At 40.1% G+C, this 17,186-nt stretch overlaps 1 protein-coding gene across 2 annotated transcripts; it reads right to left on the reverse strand.

Moving 5' to 3' along the window:
* Positions 1-1,273: 1,273 nt before the first annotated feature.
* Positions 1,274-16,661, reverse strand: LOC130180023 (photoreceptor-specific nuclear receptor-like). Of its 2 annotated transcripts, XM_056393429.1 has the most exons (10): positions 16,365-16,661; positions 13,767-13,846; positions 7,069-7,670; positions 6,177-6,327; positions 5,137-5,240; positions 4,737-5,036; positions 3,956-4,134; positions 3,423-3,663; positions 2,866-2,971; positions 1,274-1,815 (listed from the first exon to the last, which is right to left on the reverse strand). In XM_056393429.1, the coding sequence occupies exons 3-10, from the start codon at positions 7,160-7,162 to the stop codon at positions 1,683-1,685; spliced, it is 1,308 nt and encodes a 435-aa protein (XP_056249404.1). In that variant the 5' UTR covers positions 7,163-7,670; positions 13,767-13,846; positions 16,365-16,661; the 3' UTR covers positions 1,274-1,682. The 2 variants fall into 2 exon arrangements, with proteins under 2 accessions (XP_056249404.1, XP_056249316.1); XM_056393341.1 differs by lacking the exons at positions 13,767-13,846; positions 16,365-16,661 and having other exon boundaries at positions 7,069-7,838.
* Positions 16,662-17,186: the final 525 nt, after the last annotated feature.

The following is a 17,186-nucleotide window of genomic DNA, read 5'->3' on the forward strand; positions in this document are numbered from 1 at the left end:
ATAAAAGGCCACCATTGATGTGCTGGATGTTATTCTTAGCTTCTTAAACTCCAGAGTTAAAGCTAAATTTAAGTCGCTAACAGAAGTGTTTGATGTCTGTATTACCTGCAGCAGGCGTGCAGCTCTGCTCCTCTGTTGTGGCTCTCTGATGGTTTTCATGTGTTTTGAATCTGACGGTGAAGTAATACTGAGTGACGTCTCTTATCAAGCTGACATTTGGTTGAGGTGCCACCAACAACTTCAACCACAAATGTCTGCTTTCACATCTCTTTTCAAAGTCCCTTTATTTTGAAAGAACTGCAACATAGTCACTGTACAGGTTTCAGTGAAGAGGCACCGTGTGTGTTACAGATACTTTCCTCTCAGCTGATGAGTCGCTGCATCTTACACATTAAGTGTCACATTAATCGTATCTTTATGTATAATTATATATGTATTTATTATGTTTATTTGATCCGGACGAACAACATGTACTTCCTGTTTCATGCTGTGAAGTGATCCAAGCAATTTTCTTTTTAAATTCAGACAAGAATATTAATGAATATTTAACAATGGAAGCAAGTTTGTGGCAACAAAGAACAACATCAGTGCTGTTTCCTATTTAAACCATCTTCATCCACTATAACTACACAGCTTTTTAGCTCTCTCTCTCTCTCTCTCTCCCTTTTTCTTTTTTACCTAACAGGCTCTTAACTCCACGTCTGTCTGTAATTGGAATATATGCAGTAAGCATTAAGCATTGGCCTTCTCCAAACCGCCCATTGTTCTGACAATGCAACTGAACAAAAGGGAAAAACTGTAACTCACACTGAAAGGACTTTACTCCTGTCTACGTTTTATACTTAGGACTTATTATGTTTGTGTGTGTGTGTGTGTGTGTGTGTGTGTGTGTACATGTAGCTCTATTGTTGTGAGGACAAACCTTGGTTTGAAACCATCGCCGTGAGGACATCTCACAACTTCAAGGGGCTTTTTGAGGGTTGAGACTTGGTTTTAGGGTTAGGGTCAGACTTAGGTTTAGGTTAAGGTTAGAGTAAGGGGCTAGGGGATGCATTATGTCAATGAGTGTCCACACAGCAAACGTTAGACTAAACAAAGTGCAGAGCGTGTGGGAAAGCAGACAGAGGAGGGCGCCCTTTGTTTCTCTGCAGCACAGAAGGTCCAGGTCTCAGAAGACTCTGTTTAATCTACAGTATGTGTCGGCGCTGACAAAGGCTACATCATCTCTTGTGAAGCGTGGCGGTCATGAAAACAGAATCAAAAACCATTTTCAAGCAATTTTTTACTTTATCAAGGCATGACAACATGAACGTAACAGTGACATTAATGACAGCAGGGATATACAGTCCATCTATCACCAAACAAATAAAGATCTGCACAAAAAAACATAGAGAAACACTAGAGGAGGAACTGTGATCGTGAGTCACTTCAGACACAAATCAAAGTCTAAATATGATACAAATAGACAGCAAGCACGATGATAAGAAGTGAATAGCATTTTAATTTTCAGAACGACCTGATGTTGAGACAACAAATAATAAAGTGGCCTTTGAGAAAATAACATCACGCAGAATCTCAGATGTGTATACACAGATACAAAGCAAGTGTGTGTGTGAAATGTCGTTCCTTTCAAACCAGGAGATGTGATTGTGGATGACTGCATGTGTTTCTGTGTGACGGTCTCAGTTTTTGAACATGTCGCACAGCAGTTTCTCCATGGGAGTGTTTCCGATGGTCCTGTGGAAGAACAGCAGCTCTATCCGCTCCGAGTTCACAAAGCGCAGAGACGGAAGAAGAAGAAGCAGCTTTCCGAACCTAAACACACACAAAAAATGATATAGAATCAACTTCTTGCATGAAACAGGGAAAATTACAGTATGTGCAAACAATTTGTTGCCATCTCATCATTTATACAACAAGGATGTGACAGTTCAAGAAGTCTCAAGTCTTTGAGGGCAAGTCTGAGCCAAGGCGCAATAAACAGACTCCAAGTCAACATGCAAGACTGACCATTACAAACATCTTAAAACTGTTAATATTGTTTCAAGAATAGCACAGGCATGATGATTTATTAAGTTGTGAGGCAATGCAAGGCTTACCTATCAATGTGCCATTTATTTCTATTGTTTTTTTTTATATTTGTTTGTTTTTTATTAAACCAACTGGCCAATTAAAAACCTGTTGTTGAGTCACATTGAAGCTACACTGATGTGTGAGACAGAGGAAGTTTCACTGATCTTTGGGGCCCAAATTTAAAACTGTAAGTTTTGCTTTTTGTAAATTCAATTTTGCAATAATTAAATCTGAAAAAACAATAATTAGCTACAACAGACTGGAAATCAGTGAGAGAAAATGAATTAAAGGTACACTGCATGACTTTTCTGTGGTGCTCCCGAATCCCAAATTATTAACTCCAACATTGAGGGACTTTCTTTAAACTGGTGAAGCTGAGACAAAATACATGATTTGCTTTGATAAGTACTTTGATAATACAGAAAATGAACAGGACTTTGCTTTATTATTTGCATGTTTTGGGCTCCCTCTGGTGGCCGTGGGTAAGTTTGGTTTTTGCCTTGTGTTCAGAATATAAAACATCAGATCATTTAAGCCCTTTAAGATCCAAACGTTAGACTTTAAAAGGAGAAATTAAGTGTAGAAAAGGAAACAAAGAAACTAATTTCTACTGCAACAGTTGAAAGAAACGAGGCTATTAATGAAAGAAAATCATTGTTGAGGAGGCAGAAATCAACTCCTCACAGAGCAGGCTGCCGATTAATGAGATTTAACAGTGTAAAAGAACTTAAAGGTGTTTTTTTGTTTTTTTTTAATGTCCATGTAGCACTGAGGCATGAGACAGGATGTTACCTGGCTGGTTGACTGGGGTAGTGTGAGCGGATGTGTTGTCCCAGCATCACTTGAGACTGATCCTGCAGGTTCTCCACTTGTTCTGGATCTTTCAAACCACGAGTCTCTGTGCAGAAGAAAAACCACATGAGTCACACAAACACCGTTGTAGACTGAGAAAAACACCCGTGTCATCACTTACACTTAATCATACTGACAGAATAATTATCCAGATGTTACAAAAAGGAGACAATACTAATAAGAATAAAGTGTCACTAAGTATAAATGTTATAACTGATAAGTTATAATGTATTATAGTTATCACACACAACCCAGTAACACAGTATTGGGACATTCTTTTCACTGTATAAATAATAATAATAATATCATATAAATTTCAAGACATTTCTCAAAGTTAAAGATGAAATTGAAGTTAAAATATATTGTGTAGAAATCTGAGCGTTAAGCCTCAGGGTGGCGCTAGAGGAGAGAGCATGGAGTAAAGGGTTTTTTGATATTTCCAGGGGATAACTGAAATCATAATAAACCGTCTCCTGTGGAGATGGTAAGTTCCTCACCTGGCTTGAAGAGCACGATGGCCTTGAGGCAGGCGAACTCTGTTGGGTCGACGGCGATGGCCTTGAAGCGGGTGAAGACCTCCTGCAGGAGGCGCAGGTCCAGGCTGGTGTAGCTGGTCTTTCCCTGCATGCCGGGGCAGAGGTCCGGCAGAGAGAGCAGCGGGCAGCTGTCCAGCGGCAGAGACCACTGGATGGCACAGAGCAGGAAGAGCTCGCTCCACGCCTCCTCCAGCAGGATCACCTGGGGGAGAGGGAGACGGTGAAAATCCAACAGAGACGTTTCAAGAAATATGGAAGTTCATTGCTGCCAGAAAAATATATAACCACGATGAGTTATCACATAATTATTACCCTGTAACACAGAATTATGATTTAGTAATTTAGTTTTCGTAGATAAAATAATACTGATCTCATAACTGTGATGTACTTAGTCACAAATATGAGATCATGAGTTTTTATTTAAATCTTCTTTACAACCTTCCCTGCAACTTTGTATAACTTGGAAAACAGACCACAGTGAAAACATCATGTACCTGGTCTCTGAAGGGCAGGTTGGAAAACACGGGCAGGTTCTTGGCCCACTTCACCGACATGAAGAGCAGCCTCGCCGAGGTCTCGTACACGTTCTCGGAGCTGGACGGGTACAGAGCCATGTGATACTCCGAGGACGCTCTCTCCGGCTCGTTGCTGGTTACGTCGATGTTTTCGTCAACTGAGACAGAAAAGATGAGTTTAGAATCGGGTGCAAGGAACTCTCTTTAGCTCAGTTTATGTTCTTCTACTGGAACTAACCTATATAAAAAATCATAGTGACAATAACTGACACAGACTATAAACTACAATCTGGCTAAAGATATTTGTTGTACCTCCTTTCTCTCTACCCTCATTTCCTGTCATCTCTCTACTATTAACTTATAAATGCTCTCACAAAATATTAAAAATAACTATCTTATAGCTCAGCTTAGCTGGTCTCAGGTCAGTCTCAGTAGTGGCAGAACCAGAGTTCAATCACGTCAAATCTGAAAGATTTTGTGTATGAACCAGGTTCAGGTCTCACTTTTTGGACTCGTGCAGAACTCTAGTTTATGTATACATGCTGACATGTTAGCTTGTTAGCATGTTAACATGCTAACACGAACTTGCTGAATGTTAGGAGGCGTGTTAATGTGAGGGGGCGTGGCTAAGAAGTAGGGCACTCTACAAGTTTGGACAACAAATCTGGGGTTAGTTTCACTAAAGTTGCACATTAAGTTTGTCTGTCTGAGCGTTATTCTCAGGCAGCAGCTTCCGTCTCAAATAACAAACCCTGCTCACCGTCCTCGGGCTCCAGCTTGGCGCAGGTTTCAGCCGTCATGAGGCTGGCCATGAAGCGGTGGTTGTTCTGGGGACTGACGCAGCGCTGGGGGGCGACAGAGGAGGTGATGGACATGGAGGAGGTGATGTGGGGCCACGTGATGACGGAGCCGCCGGAGGAGGAGGAAGAGGAGGAGGAGGAGGAAGAAGAAGAGCAGGTGGGCTCCCGTGTGGTGGCCAAGTGCTCCTTCTCAGGGTCCACGTCGATGGAGTCCAGACGGACCTGAGCTGTGCTGCGGGGCTGCCGCTCGTTCTGCACCGCTGCAGGAAGAAGGTGAAAGGTCAGACCACCTGCTGTCTGAGGAGAAACACACTGACAGCGAATGTTTCTCGCATTTGAAACATATTTCCACACACTCACCGTCCTTGTTCATGCCCGCCTGCAGGCACTTCTTCAGCCGACATGCCTGGCACTGGTTGCGATGAGCTTTGTCCACCGGACACATGCCGGTACCGGCCTGGCACCTGTAAACACACAGGCAAGCTTTTAAAGGGAGAGTTCACTCAAAACAAACCCAAACACTCAGTATCTCTTTTGGTTTCGTGGTGCTTTAAAATATTGAAAAAGACCATGAAACTTGGGTTTAAACATGATTTAAAAAAAATACAAATTTATGATAAAATGTATGAAATTCAAGCTTTTTTATTTGAAAATAAAAGTTGTCTGTCTGAATCCACATGGGAAATTTGGGACGAAGGAGGTGAAAATTTCTTATATTCACGCTAACGACACTGTGATCCAAATGAAAACAAAAAAAAGTTTTGGCTCTTACTTTTAGTCACAAACTGATTCACAGACGACACAATAAAAATATGTATAAAAAGAATAAAAAGTTAATTATATTTTGTGGCGCTTTAAAAGGTTTGTCTCCATCAGTATAAATGTTAATATTCACATAAAACAAACATTTTCACTCAAAATAGATGAATTTATAGGTGTACTCACATAAATTCAGTATGTTATATTATTCAGAAAATATATAAAAAATAAAAAGTAAAGTTACGAATTGTGTAATTTTTGACCGTACAATATTACAGGTATATTCACATATCATCTTACAGCCTGTTTATAAGCATAAACTAACAGAAACATTAATTTAGTGTTAACAGGCTTCAAGCTTTTAAATGCTATTTACATTTGTATCATGAATTGTGCCTTTAAAAAGGAATGAGAGTAATTTTGTTATTATGTGTTTGATATTATACATATAAGTTGTGGATTTTAAAGTTTAAAGTTAATGACTGAGAGAATTAGTTGGATAAAAAGCTGAATCTTAATTTCCCAAAATGCACCTCATGTAGGTTTAATGGGATGGGATCATCTCATGATGAATTTTGGTATCTGAAGATTTTAAGTAAGTAACATGGCGGTCCAGCAGGAGGGTTGGAGCTTTCACTTGCCTGTAAATGAGCCTCCTCCTCACGCTGCGTTTGAAGAAGCCGCTGCAGCCGTTGCAGGCGTAGATGCCGTAGTGTTTCCCGCTGCTGGTGTCGCCGCACACTTTGCAGACCAGAGCCGGGCTCAGAGCTTTTCCCGGGGCTGGACTCTTGGCTGTGAGTCAGACACACACAAACACACACACACACACACACACAGGGCAGGTCAGTTAGTGAGTGCCATTCATTTTAGTCTGGTATTGTTTCATACATGTGCCTGCCATCTGCACTGTCAGCTCAGGCTGCATGTGGCTCCACGGTCTGACAAAGCACACGAGTCAATATTGCAACAGCCGTTTAGGTCTGAGAATCTCATTTAGTGGATGATTATGAAATTAAAACAAAAAAATGGCTGGAGGCAGATTAACAACTAAAACAAATGATGCAGGGATACTGGAATTAATCCAAATAAACCCATTAATCATAAATAAATTCAGACAGCACTGCTCACAGTTACATAATAAATATGTATTTTGACCTTTTTCTGCATTAATCAAGTCTTATTTGTATTTAAACAAAGCAGCTGTGTGAACTTGGAGTCATCGTTTCTTTGTTTTTATCTTATTGAAAATAGATTTATGTGCATATTTAAGACCTTTCAGTTTTACTTTGTGGTTGTCATGGTGTTAAAGAAGAATTTGTCACCACACAGATGGTTTTTAGTTAAATATGAATAAGATAAAAAACACAAAACAGTTTTGTATCTCGAACAGAAACTTATATATCATAAAAAAATTTTAAAAAATCAAAAAGCTCCATAACTCATTTTGCCTTGTAACTTTTTTTCAAGGCCGAGCTTGTGTCCCATGTTTCAGGCTTCACCTGTTGCTGCTGGTGGTGCATGTGGCGCTCTTACCTCCTCTGCTGTCATCAGTCCCGCCGCTGGCAGACGATTCCGTGGGGGAAGAGGACGGCATCATGGGGATCTTCGACAGGTGATCCTCCATCATTTTTCCACTGAAAATCGTCTCCTCGATCGGTGACGGCTGGAGATGAGAAACTTTGTTGTAAAGTATTCGTCCTTTTCAAAAGATACAACGTCCGAAGTTCAAGTTCCTTTTGAGTTTAGTGAAAAGTTGAGCGGTGTAGCTGTAAGGGGTCTCCGGTGGTTCCCCCGGTGGACAGATGGCGGGTTGAGCCTCTACTGTGCTGCGGGCTCTGGTGCGGAGATGCAGATGGGCTGGGGTCCTGCCATGAGCTCGGGGCTGACACTTGTTGCACGTCAACAGGTTGTGTGTCCTCCCTCTGGCCGTCGGGGTCAGTCACTGTCTGTGGGTGCTCCTCGGTGGCAGCTCCTCAAAAGGGAGTCCAGGGGGTGGAGGGGGAGGATTAGCCCCAAGCGCTGTGTAAGCAGCATGCCTATTTGTCATCCTCTTAATCTTTACTGTTCATCTACTGGATCAATCAGTCACATTGCCAGAACGTTGGTGCTGATCGGACTGGGGATCTTCATCGAGTCTGCAAACAACAACAGGGGGAAAAAAAAGAGAAAAGAAATAACAGTGATGACTCTTAAAGCTCTCTAGTGGAAGAGCTGTAACTTTAGACCAGTTCCCATCCTGCTCCATCTCCCTCCGTCTCCTCTGTCCACGAGGGCATCCATCAGTCAACACTCCTCTTCGGTATCTGCATTTAAAGGAATGATTACATGAGGCGCACATTATTATATTTACCAGCCTCTTCGATTTGTATTTCCCCTCCTTTTGCCTCCTTTTCGCCTCCGAATTCCAGCTCCATTTCCCCCCAGCCGTATATTTGATCTGTATGATTGCCTCCCATTCATAATGAATCCCAGTGTTTGCTGAGGAGCTGCTTATTAACTCCTACTTTGCTCTTTTTTGACAAACTGGAGATCACCCGCTTCTCTCTCCTCCGACAGAGGAAAAAGGTCACAGAGGGAATAATAGAGTTTTGAATGGCTGATGTTTTGGCTGGGGCTCATTTGGCTAATTCATGACGGTCTCCCATTTATTATAAAGAAACTCGGATCATCATACATGTCTTTTACATAAGGAGCAGCTGCCAAGAACCAGGGAGAGAAATATGAAACATGCAGCTTTGTAATCACATTTGAATGAAAATGACTTGTTGTTTACTAAAATGTCAGACAATCTGCAGCTAAAAAGCACTGCACATTATTGCTATGATTAAAACAAGACCAGACAAACAAAGAGAAACAAGCCATTAAAAACCCTCTTTCCTAGCAATGATTGTGAAAATCAAATTGGAGAAAAGTCACAGAGCATCAACTGTAAAAGTCAAAAAATATCCAGCTCTAAAATTCAAAGCAGGTGTCGAACTACGCCTCAGTTTTTAGTGACGGTACGATCATCGCCTGACGGTCCAACGCTCGTGCAACTTTCTGCCCGTTTTCATCATTTGTCTCTTCACACAGTTGAGTGGTTCAAGTGAATGAATCTAATCGGAAGAGGACGCGAGCTGCCGTGGTTCTGACATCTGCCCGCTGGCATCTGCACCGACTCTTTGTTTGTTTTTTACTGTTTGCTGTTTGTTGTGTGGCTCGGGACACGTGTCAGTAACTGCACTAATGGCTGATTTCACATCGGACATACGAGCACTTGCATTACTTGATGTTTATGTCACTGTGGGGGCAGATGACCAAGATGAAACCACAACATCTAACATGTTATTGCCCCGTAGATCTGCATCTAACAGAAACACTGCAACATTTACATTCATTTGGAGTCCTGTTTTTGGCCACACCAGTGTTTTTGTTTTGTCTCCACAGACTCCTGTGTCTCTTTAACGTCTACGTCTACACAAGCTAATCACTAACTCTGTCTAGTGTTTTGGCCAGAAAAACCAGAGCAATGAGCGAACAGACAAATAAAGGCAGCAGAGCTGATCTGGATCTGAATCTGAATCTGAATCTGGATCTGGATCTGGATCTGGATCTGAATCAGGTTTGTTGCCAAGTATGTTTTCACATACGAAGAATTTTCTTTGGGTTTTTTGGTGCATAACATTAAACATAGTAAGAAGAAAAAATATAAAAATTTATGAAAATATAAATATAATATAAATATGTACAGTTGGTGAGTATCTCTGTGAGTTTGGGCAGATCCAGAACCCAACACTGAGGAGACACATTTAAAATGCATTTTGACAACTGTATTCAAATAAAATACAACTTTAAAATTAAAACAAAAAAAATACAGAAAAAACCCTAAAAACTTTACAGACTTTTTCTGTTGACTTGTCAAAGTTTCTTTGGGTCGGGGGTTAGTGCGGGAATTCGAACCTCTGACATCAGTAAACACAACATGACATATCACTTTTTAAGTAGCTATGTTAGCAACTTATTAACACGTCCATCCGTCTTTTAGTTCTGTTTCTCTACAAACTCCTGAGGGACGTCTCTGGCTCTGTAGCTGCTAGACGCTCCGCTGTGTTCACCAGCTGGTCTCTGACTGTGTGTGTGTGTGTGTGTGTGTGTGTGTGTGTGTGTGTGTGTGTGTCTGCTGATGAGCAGGTCGTGGATAATGGGTTTATCAGAGCTTTTTCTCTGAGAGTGAAACAAAAATAGTAAAGTGTGGTGAATCACAGCTGCTATAAATCCTGGCTACAGCCCAAATGAGCAGCATGTTACACATTTGATCCATTATTAATACAAAAAATATAGATTACTGCAACTCAGAGTCCAAGGCAGAGTCAATTAATTTATGTTGAACAACTGGTTATTTTATTTATTTTATTATCTGTATAATCTGCAAAAACTTCAGACAACTCTTTCTAACCGTTTCATGTTAAACTCTAAGTAGAAAATGTGCTTGAGGAGCAAAATTAATGTCGATGTCAGCGAGTTTCAGATCCACAATAACAAGGCTCGGCCATAATTGGAAAAACAAAGTGGAAAGCAGTTAAGTAGATTAGAGTTTGACCACATTTTGTCTGCCCGGGCACCAGCCGCAGTCACCAGGAGACCGAGGGGGGAAAGAGACACAATTAGCTCAAAAGATTAAAAGAGCAGTGAAGACACACTTCTTGTGGGCATCTTTAGCCATATGGAGGCAACTCTCTTCATCCTTGGCCAACACACTGTTGACCTTTGTAAGATTTACCAGTTAATTAGTCTTCTCAGGTCGGGTTCACCCAATTACACGCCGATTACTTATTATTTTTTGTTTTCCTATAAGAGAAGCTGAGATCAAGACTGACGGAAAATAATTTGATCTCCTTCTGCTTTTTCTACCGTAGACAAACAAAATGAATGTCCTGCCTCTGTTCACCGTCACAGACCTCCACGAAAAAAACAAACAAACTAGAAAACAAAGAATAAACAGAGCGGAGGTGTTGGAGGTTGGTGATTACATGTGTCCTTTTAAAGGAGCTATATGTAAGTTTTCTCTTACAAGACAAGAGGTTTGATTCGCTCTCTGAGCAGCGTCTTCGGTGCAGACTGGAGAGGCGAAGAGATGGAAACTAGAAATTTGCTCAAACACAAACATGCTGAACTTTGAACCCGGGTTTTGATGCACTCACACGTTTTTATATCGTAATGTTGAGGAAGCAATATTTTATTTCGACTGTATTTCTCATACTTTGAACCAAACATCTTCAACATTTGAATTGTTTATTTTACTTTAATGTTTTTCTATAATAATGGTGATAATATTTAACTGGGGTTGCACTGAGAATTAAAACAGATGGCGGTCTGTAGCTGACACCTTAGGAACTGTCTTTTTGTCTTTCAAAGGTTACAAAACCTCAGAAACAGCTTTTAGACCCGTCCATGATTTAGACCAAAAGCACCTAACCGACCAGTATCTGACTCACCTTCTCTTCATATATTATGCAGGTTTAATTTACTTATGCTGGTGCTTCCTTTTAATATCTTATGAGCAAAAGGAGCTCATGAGTGATAGGATTATTGCTTTATTATTTATTGAAATCATGTGTTATCCATTCAAATAATATGTGCTACGCAATAAGGGCTTCGTTTGGCAAAGCCTCAATTATTAAGCTCAGTTATAATTACTAAAGAGTAATTAAAGAAGTGCATCACAAAAGGTCTTCCTCTCAAACAGCCGGCCAATTTTCAACCTTCAGTATTGACAAACAGTCTTAGACCATCTCACTGCTTTTATCACTTGTATGGAAATTGTTGTAATTTACTTTAAGTGCGTTGCACACAACATTATATGTGATCTGCATCTTATTTTTTTAGTTCATTAGAAATGTTATTAGGTCCACAACAACCCGACTGTGGCCCAACTTTTCACCAGATTTCATTTTAATTTTCATGCATCTATATGTTTAAAGAAAGAAGAAAAAGGAGAGATTGTCCGCACGCTGAAAGTTTTGTTGATGCAACTTTTCAACACTAAAAATTCAAGTAAAAAAAATCAAGAAAACCTAATTATTGTCTTTTTTTTTTTCTTTCTTTTTTACAAAAACAATTTTCTATAATTTCACTGAGCGAGTAAAAAGAAGCCCAACATGCAGCGGACTCCGTCTTGTATGAAAGTGACACCTGCTGCAGGAGCGTGAAGCTGTTGAGCTGCAGATCAGATCTGCTCTCTATGTTTAGAAGATGACTCTGCCGTTGAGATGAGCGGCTGCAGCCTGCTGTCCCGGGCCAATCGCAGCATTAAAACAGTTTACATAATAATAATAAGCTACACAGTGACACCATCAAGTTTTAGGTGGAGACTTGCTTACACGAGCAGGCCATAGATTATGCCAAGACAAATAGATTAGCTCGGGAGCAGCCTAATATTAGGATTCAAAGAATGATTAGAGGAGCCGTGTTATGTAATGACATTAATGAGTCTCTGCGATGCTTCATATGAGAGTCTGAAAACAGGTCTAATGGGACGGCACAAACCTCCATCAACAGTTCTACGTCTGATTTTTTTTTTACCCAGATTTCGACCATTTTACAGAATGTAGGAAATTAGTGACACTAAAGATCACAAATTTCAGACAGCACTCACACCAAAATACGTTAAATTGATCTTTAGACTGAGTCTGATCTGTCCACAAATGTCTGTTTTTGTCTTCACTCTTTGTGATGCATCTAGCCAACAAAGGTGTGTTGTGCTGAAACAGTTAGTTAATCAACAAATGAATAGAGTTCAATCTTGATAAATTGACGACTTTGTATTTGTGAAATATTCGCAAACTTTTGATTCAATCTGATTCAATGACAAGAGTTGACAGATTGATCATGAATCACACCTACTGAATCTCCTTATTTGAACATTGTGTTTCACATGTCAACAATAAAACTAATACTTGGAGCCACTCAGTTTTGATATCGTGATGTTGAATGAGAGCTGACGTTATTCATCACTGACGGTCCGGGAATCGTTTTGTAGCTCGTCTTCTCAAAGTGAAGCTCGACAGAAAAACTATGGCGCATGAAAGTAACAGATTCAGGTTTGTCTCTGTAAACGTGACAAGTCAGATTTTTATTCTCAGAACGAGAAACAAAAGAACTGGTTTAATATGATTTTGTTCTTTTACTATCTATTTATTCTGTTTTATACTGTATATTATTTCATTTTTCATTCAAATGTCCTATTATCTATCTATAATCTATTATCTATATTAGTTTCTGTTTCTGCATCATTTTCCTGTTCTTGTTATCATTATTATTAAGGAAAATACACATTAGTAGTAGGAGCATTGATTTGTTAAATGGATAAACCAGTTGTTCAGCTGATTATTACGTGGCATAAATTAACTCCTGTGTGTTTTTAATGTCTTAATAATGTGACAGACAGACAGACAGACAGACAGACAGACAGACACACAGACAGACAGACAGACAGACACACAGACAGACAGACAGACAGACAGACAGACAGACAGACAGACAGACAGACACACAGACAGACAGACACACAGACAGACAGACACACAGACAGACAGACAGACAGACACACAGACAGACAGACACACAGACAGACAGACACACAGACAGACAGACAGACAGACAGACAGACAGACAGACAGACACACAGACAGACAGACACACAGACAGACAGACAGACACACAGACAGACACACAGACAGACAGACAGACACACAGACAGACAGACAGACAGACAGACAGACACACAGACAGACACACAGACAGACAGATCTTTGTTTCTGTCGCTGGACGACTGCGCAACTAAAAAAGTGATTTTCTTTTTTCATAAACACGTCTGTCATGTTTGGGAACAACCTGCTGTCACATCTGTTGTTCACACATTACAACACACCTGATTACATCACCACCCTAACCTCACCTGCCTGAGCAGGCCGCGCATACGAAAGAGGATAAAATAATACACACACACAAACACACACACAGAGGAGGAGGAGAGCGTTACCATGGATCATGAAGGAAACTCAAGGAGGAGTGTGGAGATGAGGAGAAGGGGGGCTGTTAAATCTGATCTGGCCAGTGCTGACGACAGCAGTGTGGCTGCGTCCTCACATCAGCCCTGCATCAATGTGTGTGTGTGCACGCGTGTGTGTGTGTTATATAACAGTGTGATAAAGCTGCCTTTGGGATCTGACTGTGGCTGCTGAGCCTCTTACCTGTGTGTCAGGTGTGTCAGGTGGAAAGCTCTGGCAGCAGATCTTCATCTTCCACATCACTCATCTCAGTGAATGTTGAGCTGAAAAAACACAGAGTTTTTCATTTCTGTGATAAATTATGTCGTATTGAGTTTTCTTTTTTAATAAATAAACTAAAGTTACATTTTTGATTTCTGACGGTTTCACGAGAAAGTATCTTAAAAACAATTTGCCAGATTTACATTAAATTTGCTGTTTGGAGGATGAACATTCATGTTTTTGGTGAATGTCCTTTTGCACATTCATCACTTTTCCACTATACAAGAAAAATACAAAAGTAATGGTCCTGATACTAAATCTACTCAACACTACTGTTATTGTGTTTTTTAATTTCTCTGTAGGTTTGTATTTTTTTTAAAGTTTATATTTGTTTGGTGTCTTCAGTGTGTTTAGTTCTGCCCTGAGGTTTCTCGTTCTCATATCCTAATTCCTCTCATTTGAACTGACAATAACCTTTTGAATAATAAATGTCATGGTCCTGGGCCCCTGTATGATTCAGGGGCCCTTACAGATGCACTGGAGGCCACGCAGTGTGTGTGTGTGTGTGTGTGTGTGTGTGTGTGTGTGTGTGTGTGTGTGTAAACTGTTGGCAGGACTCTGGCTGACCGTGTGTCCATCTCTCTCTGTCCTGACCTAGATCTCTGACAGTAAACAGCTGCTTCCTAAAGCGACGTCGTGCTGCCATCAGCAGAACGGCCCGGAGAGATAAATGTCAGATTGGACCTCGGCTGAGCCTCTTGATGCAGCTCAGGGCCCCGCGGTTTGTTTAGGAGATCCACAGACACTTAGCAGCCAACTGCTGCTGCTGCTGCTGCTGCTGCTGCTGATGATGATGATGATGGTGGTGGCATTGTTTTCTTTTAATTAACAGTTTGCATTGAAGGCATACAATAGACAAAAGAAAAATCAAGCTGCCTAAAGCGGAGACTTTGTGTCTGCTTCACTGAGCATCAATGTGTTTGACTGGTGAAACAAAAAATCACTTCAACTATGCAAACTCTGAAAGTGAAAAGTGGACTTTGAAATCGCGTCGTCCATTGAGCTCATTGCTTTTCCATACTGTACATGGTGGCAGTGATATAAACTCCCAGTGTTGCCTGTGGTTGTTAACCATAGTACTTCCTTTATTAAGAGGTGCTGTATCCAACAAGTCACAGGTACATCTATGTTTTGTTCTTTTGTTTCTGATGTGGTCACAGGCTTTGGCAACCCGCACCATTGGATCTATTATGTAGTAGTTTTTTAAAATCCTGTTCAACCACGTATCCACCTGCAGCTGTTGTCCACCTCTTCTGGGTCGACTGTGTTTGTGTTTGTGTAAGAGATCATTTCCAGTTCCTAATAAAACCGTTACAAATCACTGTAAAACATAAAATCAGTTTTATGAAGGGACACTGCCATGGACCTTCGTCACCATGGTTACAATTACAAATGGTTACAAATGTCAGGGGATGAATGTGGTCGTGATTTTTCCCCCAAAAAAGATTTTGACTGTTGCTTGGAAACTGGACATGATCGGAGGCCTCCTCTGTGAAAGTCCAGTGTTGTGTTGGCCCCTCCTCCCTGTATGGACCTGGCGAAGCAGCCCAGGGGCTCCAGACTCCCAGGGGCCCCGGGTTTACTCCCTATCATTTGGGGCCAACATAAATTGATTAATCTCAAATTTGTCAATATCAACTCTGACGGCTCCTCCAGCTCGTAGTCTGATGTTGTCGAAGGAGTGTAAGGCTGCAAGCATCAGCTATTTTCATCATCAATACATTTGACAATTATTTTCTTTAATAACTGATTGATTGTTCAGTAAATAAAATATCAGAAAATAATTCTGTTAAAACTAAAGAGCTTTGGCTTGTGGACGAGTATATATCATATATATAATATATATATTAACTTTTCAGCTAATAGAAACCATTAAAATAAGTAAATTAATAAAAATAAACTTGACTTTCTGTACAATTTCTGATCATCATGTGCTTGACTGGTTGAAGTGGTTGAAGTTCAACAGTGAATCAACTAAAGAAGATTTGAATAATCCTTTTGAATGTCAGCTTTTATCAAAGAGTAGGATTACAAACTCTAGGTATTGTGTTATTTACCAAGTGTTACTGCACCAGGTGATTTAGCAGAGTGAAACACCTCAGTCCTGTTTGTCAACAGTTGAGCACCGTCACCATCCAATTATTACACTGACTTTGTTAATTCAGTATTGTTAGTAATTATTTACTCCTGTAGGGAAATGCTGTGAAGAAAATAGTCAATACTCAATAATATATATAAGATTTTTCATTTTTATTATGTGTAAAACTACTTTACCTGCTAAATAACCAACCATTCAGTTGTGAATGAAGCTGCAGATTCTGTTCAGTTGCTGTTTTACTAACTTAATGATTCAATAAATGATTTTTGTGGTTTCAAAGAGCTGGAAGAACAGCAGGACGCCGCTGCAGCTCCACGCCCACTTCTCACCTATCTGAATTTCATTTTTGCATCAATTTAGAGTAAAACAAACTAATTAGACACACGTCTGGCAGATGGCTATCAGTCAAAGACCTAATTTACCTCGACCACTGCTGCTGCTGCTGCTGCTGCTGCGGATTAGTTGAGATGACTTTAGATTAGATTAGGGCCCCTGTGGAAACGCAGAGGAAGCAAGAAGATTATAGCAAATGAGGTAACTGAAACAACCATTGTTACATTTCTGTAAGCTACATTACAGAGTCACTGCTTTGTTTTAACAGATGGAAGGATGGATACTTTAAGTGGCGTCGTACTTTCTAAACGCCGTGTCGATTGATAACTTTGTACTAAATTGAAATGATCCTGAAACATCAGACATGTGAGACGCTTGTGTGAAGTTTTCTCCTGTATCTTGTGGACTTTGAGGATATTTTTAGGAAATTTGGAAAATAATGCAATTAACTTTTGTAACATGGATGTTGACACAGAAGCTTTTGGCTCCTGCTTCATTAATGCTATTCCCATAAAAAAATAATATTTTTCCTTAATGACCAATAACCAATTTTAGTGCATCAGTTTAGGTCTGGCAACCTGATTTTTCATGTGTTAACATTTTTGACATTTTTGAATTAAAATGAATCAACTTTTTTTTTTGCTCAAATACATTTTTTTTTCTATAAAAAAGTCCCCAAATTCTTTTTCTAGACAAAAATGTTCCTTTTTGTTCGCTTTGTTTTGTTTATTCAATGAAAAAATAAATGAATTAATGAATGAAAAACCTTGGTTTGTGGGTGTCAGGAGTGTACAGTAACAGTAGCTGCAGTGTTTATAATACCATCTTCATTAACAATGCAGCCCACTTAGCTTTAATGGGGTTCTAATACCCCACTGACCCCCTCAACTCCTCACCCGTCCACCGCCAAC

The sequence above is a fragment of the Seriola aureovittata genome, chromosome 1 (genome assembly GCF_021018895.1).
Source record: "Seriola aureovittata isolate HTS-2021-v1 ecotype China chromosome 1, ASM2101889v1, whole genome shotgun sequence".
Lineage (NCBI taxonomy): Eukaryota > Metazoa > Chordata > Actinopteri > Carangiformes > Carangidae > Seriola > Seriola aureovittata.